The sequence below is a fragment of the Protomyctophum parallelum genome (assembly GCF_964188405.1).
Source record: "Protomyctophum parallelum genome assembly, chromosome: 18".
Classification (NCBI taxonomy): domain Eukaryota; kingdom Metazoa; phylum Chordata; class Actinopteri; order Myctophiformes; family Myctophidae; genus Protomyctophum; species Protomyctophum parallelum.
Window position 1 is genome coordinate 40,580,770 of NC_139716.1, and position 20,354 is coordinate 40,601,123.

The 20,354-nt window shown below is 42.7% G+C and overlaps 1 protein-coding gene across 2 annotated transcripts in view; it reads left to right on the forward strand.

Moving 5' to 3' along the window:
• Positions 1 to 447: 447 nt before the first annotated feature.
• The window catches only part of tbc1d19 (TBC1 domain family, member 19), a 45,314-nt gene continuing 25,407 nt past the window's right edge, over positions 448 to 20,354 (forward strand). Inside the window, exons 1-11 of one of the 2 annotated variants that reach the window (XM_083788825.1) lie at positions 448 to 604; positions 906 to 978; positions 1,164 to 1,209; positions 6,787 to 6,862; positions 7,648 to 7,722; positions 8,019 to 8,082; positions 9,358 to 9,404; positions 9,528 to 9,638; positions 10,698 to 10,770; positions 12,103 to 12,141; positions 17,617 to 17,729. In XM_083788825.1, coding sequence (XP_083644951.1) covers positions 506 to 604; positions 906 to 978; positions 1,164 to 1,209; positions 6,787 to 6,862; positions 7,648 to 7,722; positions 8,019 to 8,082; positions 9,358 to 9,404; positions 9,528 to 9,638; positions 10,698 to 10,770; positions 12,103 to 12,141; positions 17,617 to 17,729 — 816 coding nt within the window. In that variant the 5' untranslated portion in view covers positions 448 to 505. The remainder of the gene's footprint in view (positions 605 to 905; positions 979 to 1,163; positions 1,210 to 6,786; positions 6,863 to 7,647; positions 7,723 to 8,018; positions 8,083 to 9,357; positions 9,405 to 9,527; positions 9,639 to 10,697; positions 10,771 to 12,102; positions 12,142 to 17,616; positions 17,730 to 20,354) is intronic. The other variant, XM_083788826.1, reaches the window with a different exon arrangement.

The window sequence follows — 20,354 nt, forward strand, 5'->3', positions numbered from 1 at the left end:
CCCAGTTTGACTACACTACAGTCTAGACTGACCCCCATTTAATGGTATGAGATCTGTGACCCCAATTTATATTGTAGCTAGAATCAATGTTAATTTAACTCTGAGAGTGTACAAATGGGACCAAAACCAAATGGACACGTACAGGGTCCATTTGTACACTCTCTGATAGTTACAGACCCATAAGGGTCAATTTGGTTCCTAACTATCATTTAGCTGGGGACCCCCTGGAACTCCCTCAAGCACAAAGGAGGGAGTGAGTGGGACCCCCTGGGCGTTCCCGGACCCCACTTTGAGAACTGCACTACATAGTGTGCTGAAAAGCAGCGAGCTAGGAACTATAATGTCGGACGCTCATGTTTCCCTCCAGCCTCCAGGACATGTTATTGCTGTGCTCAGTTGCTAAGTAACCTGACTGCAGACTAGTGCAGAGATCGGCTGCATCATCACTGGGTGCTCGATGGATTCTAGAAATCAGACTGCCCTGTTGTGATCATAATCGTCTAAAATGATGGCGGACGGAACCGAGTTATCGATGACAATTGCTCAAATTGTCCAGCGACTGAAAGGAAGCCATTTGCACTCTCAGATTGAGAGGCAGGCCAAAGTGAGTTGACGTTAGCAGCGTTGCTCTGCGAGGTGTACAACTTAAAATTTCGTCCGGAGTCAGTTGTTTACCTCGAACAGATGACCACTTTGCAGTGATGTAGCCTATATATATATATATATATATATATATATATATATATTTTTTTTTTTAACAATTTCGATTAATCGAACAATCAAGAAGCCTGCCGTTTGTAACATTTTTATCTAATTATTTGATAGGCTACTGCCTACTTTATAGCACAACAACAGACAGTGCAGTCATGCAAAATAGTGAAAGTTAATTTTATTTCATTTTTTAGGACTGTTTACACCAACCTGAGATAAAATTGGAATCCCTTAAAGAAGATGTTCGCAGTTTCCTTAAAACATCAGGTAAGCATGTTGCAATCGGTAACGCCCACATTTGATAATTTGGCTATTATAAATACAGTACTGTCTCTGGTAATGCATGTGAGCACAATTCTTATCTTTATATTATTATTACTTCAAACAATACTGCTAGTTATAATAATAATAATAATTACACCAATTATACAGAAATACTATTATGTTTACAGGTTGGGAAAGAAATCTACAGAATGCCGTATATAGAGAAATGCACGTGTAAGTCAATTTCAACCTTTGTTGGGCTATTATACACATTTGTGTTAAAGGAGGAGTTTACCCAAAAAACGACTTGTTTTCATTACACATGCCATGAAGCCTTATGACTGCATGCTTGGTTTAGTTTAGTTTATTTAGGATCCCCATTAGCTGTTACACCTGGCAACAGCTATTCTTCCTGGGGTCCTCACAGAATAATATACATACAAAAATTGAAATAAGAACAACATTACAGATGTCACAAAATAAACACATTAAAGCATAACAACCATGCAACAACCGTGCATTCACTCTAGATTACATTAAAATAAACAGAATTACAATTTACCATATATATAAAAAGTCCTTCAGTCTTTTCTTAAAATGCCTTTTACCCTTAATTTCTGTAATGCATACTGGTAGAGAGTTCCAGAAAGTCATTGCCCTGTACATGACTGTATTCTTCATTGCTTCAGTTCTTGGCTTAGGCACTGTAAATCGACCCATGGCTGCTCAGACTCTTTGAGTCTCCTACTGGATAGACCAGTATTGTCAAACTCTTTTTGGTACTACTCCTTTAAGTATTTTGTTTTTAAATGCAAAAACAAACAAAAATATTGTCACATATATTAGTATATTTAGTACCAGTAAGACGAGGTTGCGTGCACGCATCCGCCATGGGTGACGGCAGGGGGTCAGATCAACATATGGAATGAATTCTGTACTGGCCATATATGGAGCGTGTCTTGACTGAGTGTACAGGGTTTGATGAGGTCAGATCAACTTATGGAATGTCAGAACAGGTCAGCTCCATATATGGAGATCTATAATAATAATAATAATAATAAAACTTTATTTGTATAGCACCTTTCATGACATGAAATGCAGCTCAAAGTGCTTTACAGAACAATGGAGAATAAAAGAAAAGCAAGGCAACAACATTAAAAAACAAGCAGTTACAGTGAGGTCATGAAAAATAAAAAATAAAAGATCAATTAAAGGCAATGTTGTAGAAGTGGGTCTTGAGCTGAGCTTTAAAAATGTCTACAGAGGCTGCCTGACGAAGGTACAGTGGGAGCTTGTTCCAAGCCGACGGCCCGTAGAAGCAAAAAGCTGCTTCCCCGTATTTCTTTGTTGCCATTTTTTTGGGCAAAGCGAGCAAGCCGGCGGTGGAAGACCTTAGGGGGCATAAGGGTGGCAGCGGGGGCAGTGTCTTGAGTGTACAGGGATTGATGAGGGCCCAGGTAGGGACGGGCCTTAATTTTATCAGGCCTGTTGAGAACTCTAGTTTTCGCCGGCTGCCGGGCGCAGCTGCACTAATAACTTTGGGGCGGGCCTGTCTAGAGTTTGAATGGACCGGTATCAGTCAAAATGGAGACATCGAAGACTAAGGATGGGTGGAGAGGATCAACATAATGGAATGTCAGAACAGGTCAGCTCCATATATGGAGATCTAAGGTTTTGAGGTCAGATGTAGAGTTGCTGGCCGGCTCCATATACATACAGTATGCAGATCTAGGTGATGATTCAGTCTTCTCCATGTATGGCTATCCAGGGTTTGATGAGGAAAGTGTCGTGATCTTCATATATGGAGATGTCACGAGGCGTAATGGACAGACATCCATATGGAGGCGTGACCCGACTGACGGACAGGTTTGTCAGGTCGCAAACAAAAACGACCACACTTGGATTAGTCTATCATGCACAACAACTCATAATCTATGAACGCCAGAGAGTCTGCAATTACAAAAGTTGCTACAGAAAGAACAAAGAACAAACAAACAAACAAAAAAAAGTGGCATTCCAAAAATAAATACAAATGCAAGACGGTTGGATCAAGTACGCAGTTACCTGTGATTTCTGCTCCTCCAGCTGCTAACGCGGTTCATCCAGACTCCAGAGCCTTCATCATTCAGAGCACATTAAAAGGGAACTGATGGTCCACCACATGCTGCTTTATATTATTTTCATCCCCACAAGAGGAAGCACACCTGCTCCACCAAGCAGTTTTTGTCATTTCCATTCATGGAAATATATTTTCATGTTTCTGAATTTCCATTTCCTCTAATCAGCATGCTAGATAGGCTTTGCACTTTTATGCGACCGCCAAGCTGAAATGGAAAAGGGGGCAGGTGGTACATCCGCTTTTTCTAATAATCTAATCGTTTTAAAATGTTGTGAGACAGTCGGAAGAGTGGAAACAAAACAAACACGCACAGTGCACAGACACACACACACGCACACGCACGCACGCATACGCACACGCACACGCACACACATAAATCGAAATCTATTGTGAGCTTTCGGCCATAGCAAACATTTTGTGAGCCAACAGTCTGTGCTGTCAGAGGCTCCCCTACCGGGACCCGTTGCAGTCAGTATCACAAAGTTAATTTGATAATTTCACACACTGATGTGACTTGCAAACGAGTGATATAGAATACAGATCATGCAAATGCCATCACCCCCCCCCCCCCCCCCCCCCCCCTTTCCTCTAGATGGCGCCCTAGGCGGTTGCCTACTTTGCCTAATGAGAGGGCTGGCCCTGCCAGCTTTAGAAAAGGATTGGATTTCCCACTACAGTAGGTGGTCCTAATTGTAAAATGAGGACAAGGATTTCTTGTCCACTAGTCCCTTCCTAACATTTTAGTCTTTAGTCTTTCGTTTTTATTTGTTGACGAAATCGACAGTATATATTTAGTCATAGTTTTAGTCATCATAGCTTAGTTTTCATTTAGTTTTCGGAAAAAGGTAGTCGACGAACATCTTTCGTCATTGTTTTAGTCGACGAAAACAACACTGCAATATCCTTGTTTATCCTTCGCCTATAATGTCTGGATATGAGATTTGTGTTAGTCTGCGTTGGACCCATTTGTCTCCGTCGGATATTGAAGACACGGTTTAATATTCTCCGTGCTTTTCTGTGTTATTTGATTCTTCTTATCATCTAATCGCACTTTTCGTTTCGTTTCCCCATTATGTGTGTTCACAGCTCGCCAGTGGGAAATTAAACGGCAGTCCATCAGTTATTTTTTACAGTCACATGGTGCTATTTTCAACATGCAGTTTCTATTCGATTCAAACAGGGAAAAGCATGTCATTCATTAAACCGTTTGTTCTACAATGATATCTCTACCATTTCACATGGATGGAAAGGTGACATAATAGCGACCGTAGGTCTATGAAATCATACATTTCCCATCAGTCAGTCAGTGTGTCCGTCACCCCACGTCTCCATATATGGTCATGCCTCGTGACATCATCAGGGATGGAGATCCCTGTTGTCATCAATATTGGCCAGCAACTCTACAACTACTATCAAACCCTGTACTCTCAAGACACGCTCCATATATGGCCAGTAGCCTACAGAATTCATTCCATATGTTGATCTGACCCCCCATGCCAAAGCGCCAGTGCTCGCCCAGCAGTCTGCCGTCACCCAGGCGGATGCGTGCACACGATCTTGCCCTTTACTGGTGTATATTCCCTGTTGTACTTAAGCCCAATTTATAGTCCTATCGCATGACAGTTTTGCTTGCCGAGTCGACGAGTATAATTCTTGTCAGCAAGTGATGTGACACCGTGAACGTCCAACTACAGACTATAAATTAGAACTGCACTCTGTCGAGTGCATACTTGCTTGTTGCACACTAGTAGGCCATAAATGGCCAACTAGTGCGCAAGCAGAGCGCGCAAGTCCTTTCGACCGCTGTAAACTGTCAAATCTCAGTATCTCTGTGAAGGAACGTTTGAAATGTATAATTTTTAGATGTAACTATTTGCTACCTACCTACTTTATGCATATAAACACCTAGTATTATTAAGTATGATTCAAGTTTCTATCTATATAAGTTTGGGTGAAGAGCTAGTCATACATATACACACACCACGTACTCTGGTCCCAGCAGATCAGGCACAACTTGCTATTTTATTTTTACTGATTATGTATATAGTATACGTATGACTAGCTCTAAATGATGACGTAAGAGATATGGTCATTTGTGGTCGTTTGGTCCCAGCAAAGCAGGCATATACTATATATAGTATATATATAGTATATAGGCATACTATATACCTATACATATATACTATATAGAGTGTAGTTGTAAGTTGATTAGCGGTATACTGTGGTTACTTTGCGCCAAAGACCGTGACAGCTGTCCCGCCATTTGATGTTTATGCAAGAAAACAGCAAATCTGTGCCTGGTTTGCTGGGACCAAATGACCACAAATGACCATATTTCTTACGTCATCATTAAGAGCTAGTCATACACATACACACCATGTACTCTGGTCCCAGCAGATCAGGCACAATTTGCTATTTTATTTTTACTGATTATGTATATAGTATACGTATGACTAGCTCTAAATGATGACGTAAGAAATATATATAGTATATATATAGTATATAGGCATATACTATATACGTATACATATATACTCTATACTCTATACTGTATAAAGTGTGTAGTTGTAAGTTGATTAGCGGTATACTGTGGTTACTTTGCGCCAAAAACCATGACAGCTGTCACGCCATTTGATGTTTATGCAAGAAAATAGCAAATCTGTGCCTGGTTTGCTGGGACCAAATGACCACAAATGACCATATTTCTTACGTCATCATTAAGAGCTAGTCATACATATACACACCACGTACTCTGGTCCCAGCAGATCAGGCACAATTTGCTATTTTATTTTTACTGATTATGTATATAGTATACGTAATCAGTAAATCGAATGGCGGGACAGCTGTCACGGCGGAAGAGACCGGGACGAAAACATTACTTGCGCGCTCTGCTTGCGCAAGTAATTAGACTTTGGCATAGATTGAAACACCTACAGCTGCTCCGCCCACTGTTTTTCTTCAAGGGTGACTTAAAACACTCTCCCCCCTGTTAGGCGCGAGTCAACCCGATGTTTTGTAGGGTGTTTATGTTGGGGTGAAGGTTGTGTAACACAAGGAGACCATGAGTCATGCAATATGTCTGAGGCATGATAAGTGGGCTTAGATGGGAACCACGTGGTACACTTGGTTTAGAGGAGTTCACCAGGGGACTAAAGCAGTCTTTCCCCAAACAATGTGGATCGGGAGCCATTTCTGGGTCGCAGTCCCACGTTTCCTATAATGAAATATATATTGCAAAAGCTTTTCACAAATTAAAATAAAATAAAGACTGAAAATAATAAAATAAAAATAAGAAATTCAACGCAACGTCGCACTTTCACTTAAAAAAAAACGTGGCTTCAGTTTGGGTCTCGGGCAGACACCATGCATCTTTTGGATCTAGAGTTGAAATATGTGGGAATCCCTGAACCTGACCCTTTATGCTTTATTGTAAATATAAAACGAAGAAAAAAAGCTAAATAGTAGGCAACACATATTTATATAACTAAAATATACAAACAAGGGGGTCTTGTTTGGCCCTCCAGACTTATTTTTGGCATATTATCATGCATAACATTTTATATACACACTATATTATATATACGCACGCACGCACACACACTAATCAGTACTGTATATTTTGTATTAACCTTTCCAATATTCTCCATTCGTATTTCATGGGTTTTTACTTTTTATACACTACTCTTGTGCAGCCAACCTCCCCCCAGTCATCCTGCAGTCCCTCCAGAACACCTCAAAGAGCCTCTGTCATACATGCGCAAGGCACAGGTCAGTCTGTCTCTTCCTATCTCCCTCAGTCTCTGCCTGCCCACATGGGAGATGTGGTCCACTTTTTGTCTCCACCAGGCCGAAGGCATGGGGGGAGAGTATGTTTTGCACTCTGTCCGTCCGTCCGTGTGTCCGTCCGTGTGTGTGTCCGTGAGCAGCTAATCTCCGGCACCGTTAACCCGGTCGATGCCAAATTTTGCACACACACTCCCTGGATGCCAACGATGAACCTCTGCCCCAAAATTTGCAGAACGGAAATTATAGCGCCACCAGGAGGCCGCTTTGTGCAAAACAAGTTTTTGCACAGTACACCTACAGATTTTGTCCAAACATCGCGCAAATTGGTACACAGTCTCTCTAGAGCCATTCAACGAAACGGGTCTTTCAGATTTCTCAGACTCCATCCTGATTGGTTAAGATTGGCTTCCAAAGTTCACAGGAGTGCTCAGTTTCAAACAAAATGCTGCAAATCATGAACACATCGCGTGATTTCCGTGAAATTGTGCACGCACATTCCCACTAGTTTACTTTTGTTGCCCTTTTATCCAACCACCAGATGAAGGCAAGCTGCAATGTCCTATATTCCTATCCTGGTGGAGACATGTGCCCAGAAGGGCACTTTTTCTAGTTACCACTATGTTCTTTGTAGCACCGTATCTGCCACTAACTGTGTGTGTGTGTGTGTGTGTGTGTGTGTGTGTGTGTGTGTGTGTGTGTGTGTGTGTGTGTGTGTGTGTGTGTGCGTGTGTTCGTGTGTTTGCGTGTGTTCGTTTTCTCCTTGACAGACCAACTGGGAGAAACGCATCCTCAAAAGCCTAAACAGCATGTGTACAGAACTGGAAGTCCCACTGGCTCGCAAGGTGCCTAAATGTGTTTTCAATCAAGGCTGAGCTGAGCATATTCACAATATTTCTCTGTTGTAGCTTCTGGGATTATTTCCTTATGCTTTAAAGACATTTTGGGACAAAAAGGTCAAGGTCATAATAACTACATAATCGGTCATATCTTCCGGAGAGGAGAGACTTGGAACAAGAGAAACGGGTTTGGTCAGGGTTTGGAGCTCCCGGTGTTTTTATTATTTTAATAAACATGCTTATTCAGGATGTATCCTGCTGATTTAGGCCCACATGACACCTTTCTTCTCCCTGCTCCGCAGAGGCCTGTAGCGGAGCAGAATGAGCTGACCAACAAATGGAATGAGATGGGCACCGATGAACCAGGTGTGGACACTAGCTCTTCTCCAGACCCAAGTTTTCACTAGATAAGTTTGGCAGCAAAATCAGGCACGGGTGTATTTGAGATTAGCAGAAGTAGAGAGTACTGCCGAAGCAGACAACCCGCAGCACTCCAGGTTAGAGAAGCAATGCTTCTAGGTGCAAGGCTCCATGGTACAGTACATGATACAATGAAGAAATGCCAGCACTCAATACAGTATATGTCCTTTTCACATGATTTATTTACCTCTGACGAGCACACAACGATGTTGTCTGCTCGTCAGAGGTAAACTACGTTGTCTGTTCGTCAGAGATAAATAAATCATGTGAAAAGGACATATAATTTATTGAGTGCTGGCATGTCTTCATTTTATCAGATTAGCGTCTACTAGCTCACAGGTCGTCATATTGTAGCTTCCCTTGCTGACAAGAATTGTACAACCCCCCCCCCCCCCCCCCCCCACTCTCAGTACATTAAGCAATGATGTTAAAACGAGAGGACATTGTCATGTCGTTTTTTTCGTTTTGTTCTCGTCTCCATTATAACCAGAAGTTCCCTTGAAGGGGGAGCAGTGTTGGAGCACGGCCAACATTTGGATCCGAGAACAAGAACCATGTCCAAACATCGCGCAAATTGGTACACAGTCTCTCTAGAGCCATTCAACGAAACGGGTCTTTCAGATTTCTCAGACTCCATCCTGATTGGTTAAGATTGGCTTCCAAAGTTCACAGGAGTGCTCAGTTTCAAACAAAATGCTGCAAATCATGAACACATCGCATGATGTGACCAACGTGCAAACTAATCCAGAACCTGTGAAATACTTCACACGACACGGCATGGTTCGCCTAGTTCTTTTAAGTTAAAAAGAGCCACTAGTATCCTAACAATGCTATCTGTACAGAGTAGGCTATGATAACATTTCGAGCCATGTGCCGTCCCCGGCCTATAAACACCAGGGGTTGTGAGAATACAGCAGAGGCTGTCCAGACTCCCCAGACAGAGACGCGATAACGACAGGAATTCCTCCACCTCCATGCTAAACGTAGCCCTTCTCTGGGCTGCACTGGCTCACAGTCCTACTGGATGTCTGGCGGAATCACCATGACTTCTGTAGGTGTCATCTGGTTCAAGGCCCATTTGTACTTACCGTTAATGAGCGTAATGGAAAGCTAGTTTTATGTTAGTCAGATGTACTCAACAGTAATGCACAGTATGTACATAATTGCAAAAATGACATGAACTCATGTGCAATTTCCTTACATTCTTGTCTTCCTGGTCAGATTTAAGTCGCTTCAGGCCTGTTTATGCCCCCAAGGACTTTCTGGAGGTAATTGGACTCCTGACTTATCAAATTATTCGCAGCTGTTCATTGTAAATGGTCTTGAGATGATGGAGAAGAATGGCGCTTGGCGGGCATGTTTTTTAACGCGACCTCTCCCATGCTCGGCAGGTACTCGTCAGCTTGCGGAACCCCAACCACGATAACTGTGAGGAGGTCAGCGCCAGGAGCCACTGGGGTCTAATCCAAGTGCCACTCAATGTGAGGGACGTCCGGCAGATGGTAGGGAGGGGCCTGACTGACTGTCGCCCTTTGTGTGTGTTTCTGTTCCAACTTTATTTTATTTTAGTTTCCTTTACTTCATCGTACAAGAGTGTTGTATAAAGGTACAAAAAAATTACAAAAAAGCCAATCTACAAGCTCACAACACCTCACAAAACAAGAAATGATCACATAGTGATATTTGTCAGGTGAAAGAAGCACTGTCTCCGTTGTGTTCACTCCCCCCATATTAGTATGATTGTTTTTTGTGCCTTGCGGCCCGGCGGCCGTTGTGTGCATTTGTTTCCCATGTTCTGTGCGTGGTCCAATGAAATAATTTTTGGAAAATAAAACTTCAAACCTTTTTTATTTTGTTGTCCTAGAAACACTACACAGTGTAAATGCAGGCTCTTTTAACCCATTCTGACCTGAGATCAGATTCTAAAAATGTCAGTCGTTCTTCGATTTCTTTCAAAAATAGCAGACCTACAAGCTCGTATCGCGCCACTCGGTGGCGCGATATGAGCTTGTAGATCTGCTATTTTTCAATAGCTAAAGCATAACATGATGCTGACACCAAAATGGGTGCCCGGTCAGAATGGGTTAAATGGCTTCCAACACAAAAACTAAACATTTTATCAACTCAGTTCCTGGAAGCAGACAAGTCAAGCTTTCTCTGAAGGTCTTTCGTTGTCGCACAGTCACAACAGAGAATTCTCAAAAAATCATTCAAAAACGGCATGGAGAATCCTATCAACTACATTGAAATGCCTTGGATCTGGCAAAGAGTTAACAAGGGAAGCGAGAACTGCTGTTTTGCTAATGTTTTGAAAGATGTTGTAAGTGAAAGTCTGTGTGGGTGTTATATAAATATAATCAATGAAAAGTATGTCAAAGTAAGTACTTGTGACTAAATAATAACTGAATTGGATTCCCTGGAAGAACTAGCACATACATACCATACATCAAATGCTGTATATAGCAGTGTCTGCAATTACTGGAAATATAAATGGTACAAAGTTTCTCTAAAGGTTGTCGAGTAACAGTCAGATTGAAGCCTGTTTGTTTTTCACCCATCAGAGAGAGGCTTATTCAGAACTAAGCTTGACCACTGGCCAGCTGGGTATCGATGACAACTCTCACATGCATCCAGGTAATCATCAAAACGTCAGTCAACTACTGTAAAATGTCTTGTTAGAATTGTGTCCGCTTTTATTCAGCTTTTATTCATACCATTTTATTCAGTCACTAGGAGTTTATATGACTGATCAAAGTGCATGTGTGGCAATATTCCGAAATACTTTGACACTCATTTGATCTACAGATAAGGTGGCAATAAATTAAAAACCTCAAAATCTCAAATAGAAAATGGACAGAGATCGATTTACACAATTTCATCTATATGTTCAATTGAAAAAAATATTGTGGAATTTTCATGATCAGAGGTGAAATGTTATTTGTTGATACAAGTATTAGTTAGTCACAAATTAGAATGACTACAATTGTGATCTAAATTACACATTTTCCTGGCTTCCAGTAATGAACATTACTAAGGTGCTATTTACACGAGGATGGTGTTCATATAAAACGTCAAAATAAAGTATAGTTTGCTGCTGTCATTTAGGTGAAAACGCAACGAAGTGAAACCACCTCCCAGAGTAGAAGTCTTTGAGAACACCGTTTCCTATGGTCTCCATATAAACAGGCAAAACGGTGAATCCGCAAAACTTATGACATCATGGCTCACGTTGGCTCACAGCGCATATGTTTATTACATTGATGCAGAGCCATATATGATATAATGGAGTTCCTGAACAAGCCTCCCTCCTCGCCTACAAAGTGCTGCTCATCAGCGATGTTGAATGTAAAACCATGATGTAAATAAAAAGCCTTGTGATAGACGGCAGCCGCGGCAGCAGCGTTTATTTAATAAATATATATCATCCCATGGCGCGCCCAGAGCAGTGTTGCGCCACTTGCGTCTTCTTCTTGTACGTGGGTGACCTGTCTATTTGGCAGCCCGTTATCGCCACCTAGCGACAGTATAGCATAATAGCACATTATATCATAACGTGTGCGTTCTCGTGTAAAGGGTAAGAAAAAATGAGAACGCAACGGGACTTTGACGTGTTATATGGAGATGGTCGCCGTCTAAAAGAGGCCTCAGTCTGTAGGAAAATGTTGGCGCTGATGGATTAATCAGTGAAAACACGGATAAACATGTGTTTACTTTATAAACACAGCAGATGCAAACGGGTGTAAACAAAGCAGGCTTCAGGGCTGCACCGTTCCGCTCTGGTATCTCTCAAACCATATCTCTGTATGAACAGTAATAGTCAGTTTTATAGTCTCAGGATTTAAATAGTATTGTCGTCTGGTTGTGTGTTTGTAAATCAAGCTGATAAAGTTGGACGTGATTTTAAAGCGGATCCCTCCCTGGTGATCGCTGATGTATTCCTGTTCCTTCTCTCCCATCGCTGCACAGATTTGTTTGAAAGCGAGTATGTTCAAATCGGGAATAAAGGTAAGGGGGGGGCAGGGGTTTGGTTACTATTTAAACACTTTCACATTGCCTCATTGACATGGCCAGAGTTTTACATCCACACTACAATCGCATGCTAAAAATCTTCAGGACACCTCAGATTTAATATTAGAGAATACACTCTCAAAGCTTGTTGAAGGTCAAGTCTTCTTCCATGACATAGAGAGAATCATCCACGTGGCTTTGGGCCTCTCTCCATCGGCTCTCTGCAGTATCCATTCGGAAAGGTTTTATTAGTTTCGCAAGCAGAGCACACAAGTACTGTGGTCGTGCTCGTACGCGTGTGCGTATGCTCGGAGGTATATATACTGATGATGTTAATGGTGACGTAATTGGGATATGTTTCAGTGTCGGGCGAATTAAAGGTAATGTCTGTATGTATACACGTTATGTAATCTGAAACCTATCTTTATTACGTCGCCATCGAAAGCCAGTTATAACCATTGATACATATCTCAATTACGTCACCATCAACATCAGTATATAACCCATTCTGACCGGGCACCCATTTTGGTGTCAGCATCATGTTATGCTTTAGCTATTGAAAAATAGCAGATCTACAAGCTCATATCGCACCACCGAGTGGCGCGATACGAGCTTGTAGGTCTGCTATTTTTTTTTAAATCGAAGAGCGACTGACATTTTTAGAATCTGATCTCAGGTCAGAATGGGTTCATCAGACCAGTGTGTGTCCAGTGGAAACCTCGTATGAATCTGATCTCAGGTCAGAATGGGATAATATATACCTCCGAGCATACGCATAAAAAAGCCAGACGAACACAGTATAGTACTGTCAACTTACATGCATTACATGTATACATACATACTGGTACGTTACCTGTTACCCAACCAATATTGAAACGCATCGTAATTACTTTCGTAATTAATTTCAATGTTTTGAGATATAAAAGTTTGTAGCGGTCGACACTCGACAGTACTTGCACACTAATAGGCCATTTATGGCCTACTTGTGTGCAATGTAGGGCTGTCCCCGACTAAGGATTTGTATAGTCGACTGATAGATGAATACATTTGCTGTCAGGCCAGCGCACTGTGCGATTCAAGTCACAGGCAGTGGCACATTGCCACACAGGCAGACACACTCCACATGCACATTGGAGATTTGAACAGTCAGAATGTTCAAATGTGTTTATGTCCCCCACAGACCTAGTGGAATAATACAATATTTTGTATATTTTTGTAAATATTGTATTTTTATATACAATTCTTTGTTTTTGATGAACATCGACTAAGAGGTGGTCAGTCGACTGAGACCCGTTCCGATCGATTAGTCGACTATTCGACTAATCGAGGTCAGCCCTAGTGCAATGTGCAAGTAGGCACTCGACAGAGTGCAGTTCTAGTTATTAAGGTTCTCAACGGGTTGGCCACGTCTTCCATTTCTGATCTACATGCCCTCAAAAAAAGGTCACTGTCGAGGACCATTAGTTGTTCCTGGCAGTTCCCTACATAGTCCTGGTTAAAGCTTGAAAAGGAGAACGGGAACAGTCATCTCGGTTACCGGGCAAACGGATCTGAAAAGATACTAGTACAAAGGATCAAACACCGGCCATGAAAAGTGGAAGTGCTCTGTGAGGGCCTTGTGACACACAAGGCACGAAGTGGATAGGTAACACAAAGGATCACCAGCACTCACAGGACGTCCTTTTAGGATCTTTTATTTTAATCCATTCTGACCGGGCACCCATTTTGGTGTCGGCATCATGTCATGCTTTAGCTATTTAAAAATAGCAGATCTACAAGCTCGTATCGCGCCACCGAGTGGCGCGATACGAGCTTGTAGGTCTGCTACTTTTGAAAAAAAATCGAAGAACGACTGACATTTTTAGAATCTGATCTCAGGTCAGAATGGGTTCATCAGGACCAGTGTGTGTCCGGCGGAAACCTCGTATGAATCTGATCTCAGGTCAGAATGGGTTAATGACCTCGCAAGAGCAGCGGACGTTTCGCCATGTGCCTTCCTGAGCGTGATAATTGCTAATTACGCGGAGGAAGGCTCCGGCCGAAGCGTCTCGCTGCTGTGGGGCTGCTTGTGATCATCTGTACTTTGTTCAAGCTGATCCACCTGGACCCTGACGGCCCCTGATATGGATATGTCGTAATAGGTGAATATTCTGTGAAAATAGCATCTATACAAGCACATCTACAAGGCCTCCCGCTCACCTCCGCCCCCACACCCTCCTGGTAGCTGCAGCCATCTTGGAAACTAAATATAAACAGTTGGCGAGGGGTGGGGCCGAGAAAGGCCCCTTATTGTTGTAGAGCAGGGTGTGCCCACACTTTTCTTTCTTGAGAGCTACTTCAAAATAAACCAGTTCAACAAGATCTACTGACCAAAATCATTATAACCCCTTTTGCTGTGTAAAAAGTTTAAAGTTACATAAGACACACTTGGAACGGGAAATAGAGGGGGGGAAATGGAATTGGTAGGTTTTATTATAACTTTATAATGCTACTAATGTTTGTGTGCAACACTCTTGAAAACAAATTGCATTTGAGTTTATGAGCTAACGGGCCCTTTTTGATGTCAATCAATCAAGTCACGTTAATTCAAGTGGTAGATTATATATATTTTAGGGGCATGTCATGTGGTCTATCGTGCTGGTGCAAAGGTGGAGCCTTTGTGATCTACTGGCAGATCAGGATCTACCTTTTGGGCACCCTTGTTGTAGAGGGAATAAAGGAGGGGACCTAGTAGACCCCTGGGGGACCCCAGTAGACCCCTGGGGGACCCCTAGTAGACCCCTGGGGGACCTAGTAGACCCCTGGGGGACCCCTAGTAGACCCCTGGGGGACCCCGGGCAATGCACTAGTGTTTGAACAAGTTTATTTTCTGTATATTGCTGCCTGGGACCGCTGGACATATTGTATAGTTGACCTGCTCGCTTACTGTTGTTACGTGTTTGTTTTAGTACAGTATCCTTTCAATCATCCCATGATTATTCGTGTTATTCAATTTTGTATAGCACAATTTTGGTCAACATCAGGCCTTTTCAAAAGTGTGTTCTGCATATACAAAGAGAAAGTGAAAATATGAGAATATTCGGAAATAGTGTTTACTTTTTCAAAATTCATAAAAGCATGTCTGAGTGATTCTTTCCTTCTCTCCCTCTGCCTTTGACTCAACTTTTGCTCTCTTTCCCTCTCCTTCAGCTCACACATAACCCTGATGTCTGTCTCTCCCTCACACATAACCCTGATGTCTGTCTCTCCCTCACACATCACCCTGATGTCTGTCTCTCCCTCACACATAACCCTGATGTCTGTCTCTCCCTCACACATAACCCTGATGTCTGTCTCTCCCTCACACATAACCCCGATGTCTGTCTCTCCCTCACACATAACCCTGATGTCTGTCTCTCCCTCTCACATAACCCTGATGTCTGTCTCTCCCTCACACATAACCCTGATGTCTGTCTCTCCCTCACACATAACCCTGATGTCTGTCTCTCCCTCACACATAACCCTAATGTCTGTCTCTCCCTCACACATAACCCTGATGTCTGTCTCTCCCTCACACATAACCCTAATGTCTGTCTCTCCCTCACACATAACCCTGATGTCTGTCTCTCCCTCACACATAACCCTGATGTCTGTCTCTCCCTCACACATAACCCTGATGTCTGTCTCTCCCTCACACAACCCTGATGTCTGTCTCTCCCTCACACATAACCCTGATGTCTGTCTCTCCCTCACATAACCCTGATGTCTGTCTCTCCCTCACACACACATAACCCTGATGTCATCTCCTGCCATAATTAATCGTCTCCTTCGCCCTCTCAAGTGCCGTCGTCCCCCGCCGTCTCTCCTAACAGGCCGAGAGGCGACACTTTAACTCAACACTCATCAGCGTGCTATGATTCTATGAATCCAACGTAAACACTGACCTCTTCTAAACCCCAATCAGTCTTTCCAATCTGCGGGACTCTTAAGCACACAGCCACCATTTCATATATACACACACGCACGCTTAATAGCCTGTGTGTTGGCTCGGTCCCACTCCTTGGCTGCCGTGTGTTTGCCAGGGAGCCACAGCGTATATACGGTCCTGAAGGGTGTTTCATGTTTATGGCTGACTTAACACCTCAAGTCAAGGACCGTGCGTGTTTTGGGCACTGTCATTGCTTGATGGAAGTGGACTGGAGTTTCGATTTTTGTTGTAGTGTCTGTCTTGGCCCATAGCACTTACCCTAACCCCTTAGATAGCATTTCTGTTGGCTTAGATAGCATTTGACACAGACTTATAGCATGTTATGTAGACAGCACTATAATTGTATTGTATATAGTCATAGCACGCCATAGTACATATGTATAGCATAGTAGTAAATATGTATAGTTTATATGTATAGTGTATGTATAGTTTAATTATATAGATATTCCACTGTTACTTTCTTAGCTTACGCATGTTTCATGATAAATGCTTTCATGTGATGTATTCCCATGCTTTTGTTCTTGCTTAAATGTAAGTCGCTCTGGATTAAGAGCGTCTGCTAAATGCCTAAATTGTAAATTGTAAATTGTCTGTGTTCAAAACTGTTGAGTGGCTTTCTGGGCTAATGTGATGACTAATTGTTAACAGGCGTTTGTTTGGCAGAGCCATTTCTGTGCAGACGCTTGTCCTCAGGCAAGGGGGTGAATCCCAAGCGGTTCAGAAAGGCCACTGTGCCACGGCCTGCACTCGCTTTACACCCTGCCAAAAGGGTTGCAGTGTTCTGTTCTTTGCGTGTGTTTGTTTGATCGATTGAAGTATTTATTAACAGTTTGTAGAATTACAGTACATTTCAAGCACAACTCAATACAAAAACTGTGGACGACACCGTAAAGCATTACACTTGTTTACAATAGGGAGTCTCTCTTAGCTTGTAGCTTGTCAGCCTATCTTGATGTGTTCAAGACCATGAATTGTTCTGTATACAAATTTTACTGGAGAGTTTTATCCCTGAATATATATAACGCATCCAAAAAATGCAAAAAAACGGAACGTAAAAAAAAAATAATAATAAATAAATCAGTTTTCACACTCGGTGTATGTCGATAGCCTGGTTAATAAACCAGACTAATATCGCACGGACCGCGGGATATTAGTCTGGGGAGGCTCAGCTTGGATTTCATTTCCAGGGGGGCGGGTTGAAACATTTTCTCTTTGACGCAATTGGTCAGAGCTACTGTCAGTCAAAGGTCTCAAGCATTGAAAGTCACTGTACCAAAGCCCGCCCATATTGCATACCGTGTCCCGATTGGCCGCCCCATTTCTCTGGTGTAGGAAATGGGCGTACAATTGAGCCTCTCCAGACCGTAATCCGCCGGCAGGCAATTTATTTTTGCCAACGGCTGATTCGGTCTGGTTTATTAACCAGGCTAGTATGTCGATGGATTGGTGATGGATGGCGGTTGCCTTGGCTGTTGGTAACTGTTCCTGTCTCTCTCCCTTACCAGTGTTGTCTGCGCAGGACTGCGCTGCAGCGCAGCAGTACAGCAGACAGGGCTGTCCCACCGGGCTCCGGGCAGATCTGTGGGCCCTCATCCTCAACTCCACCAACCAGCCCCAGGTACAGTACTGTACATGCATGCACAGTACAGTAAGTACAGTAAGTAAGTAGATTCTATCCCATTCTGACCTGAGATCAGATTCTAGAAATGTCTATTACATCCTGACAGTTTCATTATTAACCCATTCTGACCTGAGATCAGATTCTAAAAGTGTCTTCGATTTTTCAAAAATAGCAGACCTACAAGCTCGTATCGCGCCACTCGGTGGCGCGATATGAGCTAGTAGATCTGCTATTCTTCAATAGCTAAAGCATAACATGATGCCAACACCAAAATGGGTGCCCGGTCAGAATGGGCTATTTATAGAGCACATTTCACAGACATCATAGTCACAAAGTGTCAATAGTAACAATAGTAATATTAATAATAAGAAATAATACAAATTATAAGAATGAAGCAAATAAAAAGAAGACAGAGCAAACGGCACTGGTAAAAATCAAGAAATCAATACAGCAAAGGCCTGTCTTAAAAAAGGTGGGTCTTTAAATGTTCTTTTTAAAAGGTCCACAGAGGCCACAGATTTCAGGTGGTTCCGGGAGATCGTTTCATAGTCGAAACTAGCAAAGGCTCGATCACCTTTTAGTTCTTAGTTTTGTGGGTGTAACGACCAGCAGGGCTTTACTTGGGATGACGATCTCAGAGACCTTCAGCGCAAATTGAAATGATTCCATTTCAGCGCAGATTGAAATGTTTGCTTGCCAATAATACTTCCAGCAGTGGGAACCTGTGGACGCGGTTGGGTTGGAGGCATGTTTTGGGGTGGAACATGATGCAGGTGTCTAATATTATGGGGTTTTGTGAGATATAATAACCGGGATAACAGAGGGGCCATGGCAATTTGTGGTGGAGGGGGGAGTGGAAATGTGGAGGAAGGGGATGTGTTAGTTAGTAATTGGCGTCATGTAGTGACAGTATTGGTGAGCTGACGGGTGATGTTAGAGGCCAGTACTTTCTTCTTCCCCTTATAATTTAAATGAATATTGTCATAAAATAACTGAGGTTTCAATATAGTCAATATAGTCAATATATCAATATAGCCATACCCAGTCGTACATGCCGCGCATGCCTACAAGTCGGTCCCTCACATAGACTGTAAAAAATATGGACAAAGCGTTCCCCGGGTCTAACATGAACGTAAAATGAAGCCTGAAATCCCTTGCATTCTAATGCACTGTAAATCGCCATCTTTCAAGATCCGTTTTGACTCGAGTGGGAGGGGACTCCCGATCATAGACTGTAATGGTAGCCCCTCAGAACATACGCGACTTTATGGTCATTTATTTTATAAATAATTTTCCAAAAAGAATATTATGACATTAGAAATGAGACTTTAAACTAGTGACTGGAAGCAGAAAGTATTCATGACCATGTTTATTAAGGTAATACAGTCTAGGTGAAGTTGGGCCAAAATACATGGGCCTCTATGGAGCTATGGGGCTTTTTGGGTCCAGTCCAGGCCATTATATGAACTACCGATTTCAAATGAGGCTTCACGAAATATCTGGCTGACTGCCCCCCTGGTCCCTCGCCGTGTTTATTCGCTGTCAGTGATTGTTATAAAGTGACCAGGCGTGCACGGAGGAAGCTATTCTCAGCCTTCATCTTGTGTACAACAAGGTGAACTTTTCAACCGATCCCATTTCCTCACCTCATCATGAGGAGGCTGTTAAGGGCCTGCTGTGTAGAGAGAGATGCTTAATGATGCAACACAGGCAGTGTTGGTATGTGATACATTCAGCTCGCTGTTAACACACAACCCTCTTCGGCTTTCAGAGAGCTGTTGCCACATAGTATCCATTGGGGGTTTCTTTGTGGGTAGCCTTGTGAACCAATGTCCGCTCAGACGGTGGGGCTTAATAAACGCCGGGGCTCCACTGGACGCGGCAGCGTCGCGTCTCCGTCGCCGTCAGGGAATGTTCCCTTTTTTTTTTTTTTACTTAATTTTTATTGAAGGAAAAAACATACACAACTGACAGGACAATACGGAAAGAAAAAAGACAAAAAGTTAACGGAAAAAAAAAAGGCTGCATTTCTCATATTACAAAAAAACATTCAATGAAATCCAATTGTAATATCGCTAGGCTGAGAGAAGAGATTCCACTTTTCCCACTTTTTATAGAATTTATCCTCTTGTAGTCTAAGTATGGATGTTAGTTTTTCCATAGAATACAGTTCCTCAATAATGTCCATCCATTGATCTTTCGTTGGTGGGTCCTGCTGGCACCAGCGTCGTGTGATTGCTTTTTTACTTGCTGCTAAGAGGATCTTGATTAAATATTTATCATGTGTTAGAAACTCTTCAGGGATATTTCCCAACAGTAGAAAAGAAACAGACAGAGGTATCTCAAAACACAGAATGGTCTCCAAGGTGGAATGGATGTCCTGCCAGTATTTCTGGGAATGTTCCCTTTTTAATCAATGAAGGGTGGCTCCACTGCCTGCGTTGCGCTGCGCTCGGTGACTGCTTTAAAATTGCCCCGGTTAGTTTTTTGACCCGCGTCACACGCGCCCGGTGGAGCCCCGCCGTTAGTGGATGTGCATTCTTGTTTATAAACAAGATAAACCTTTATTGATCCCCACGGGGAAATACAGGTGTCACAGTAGCAACAGCAGGACGAGTGGTT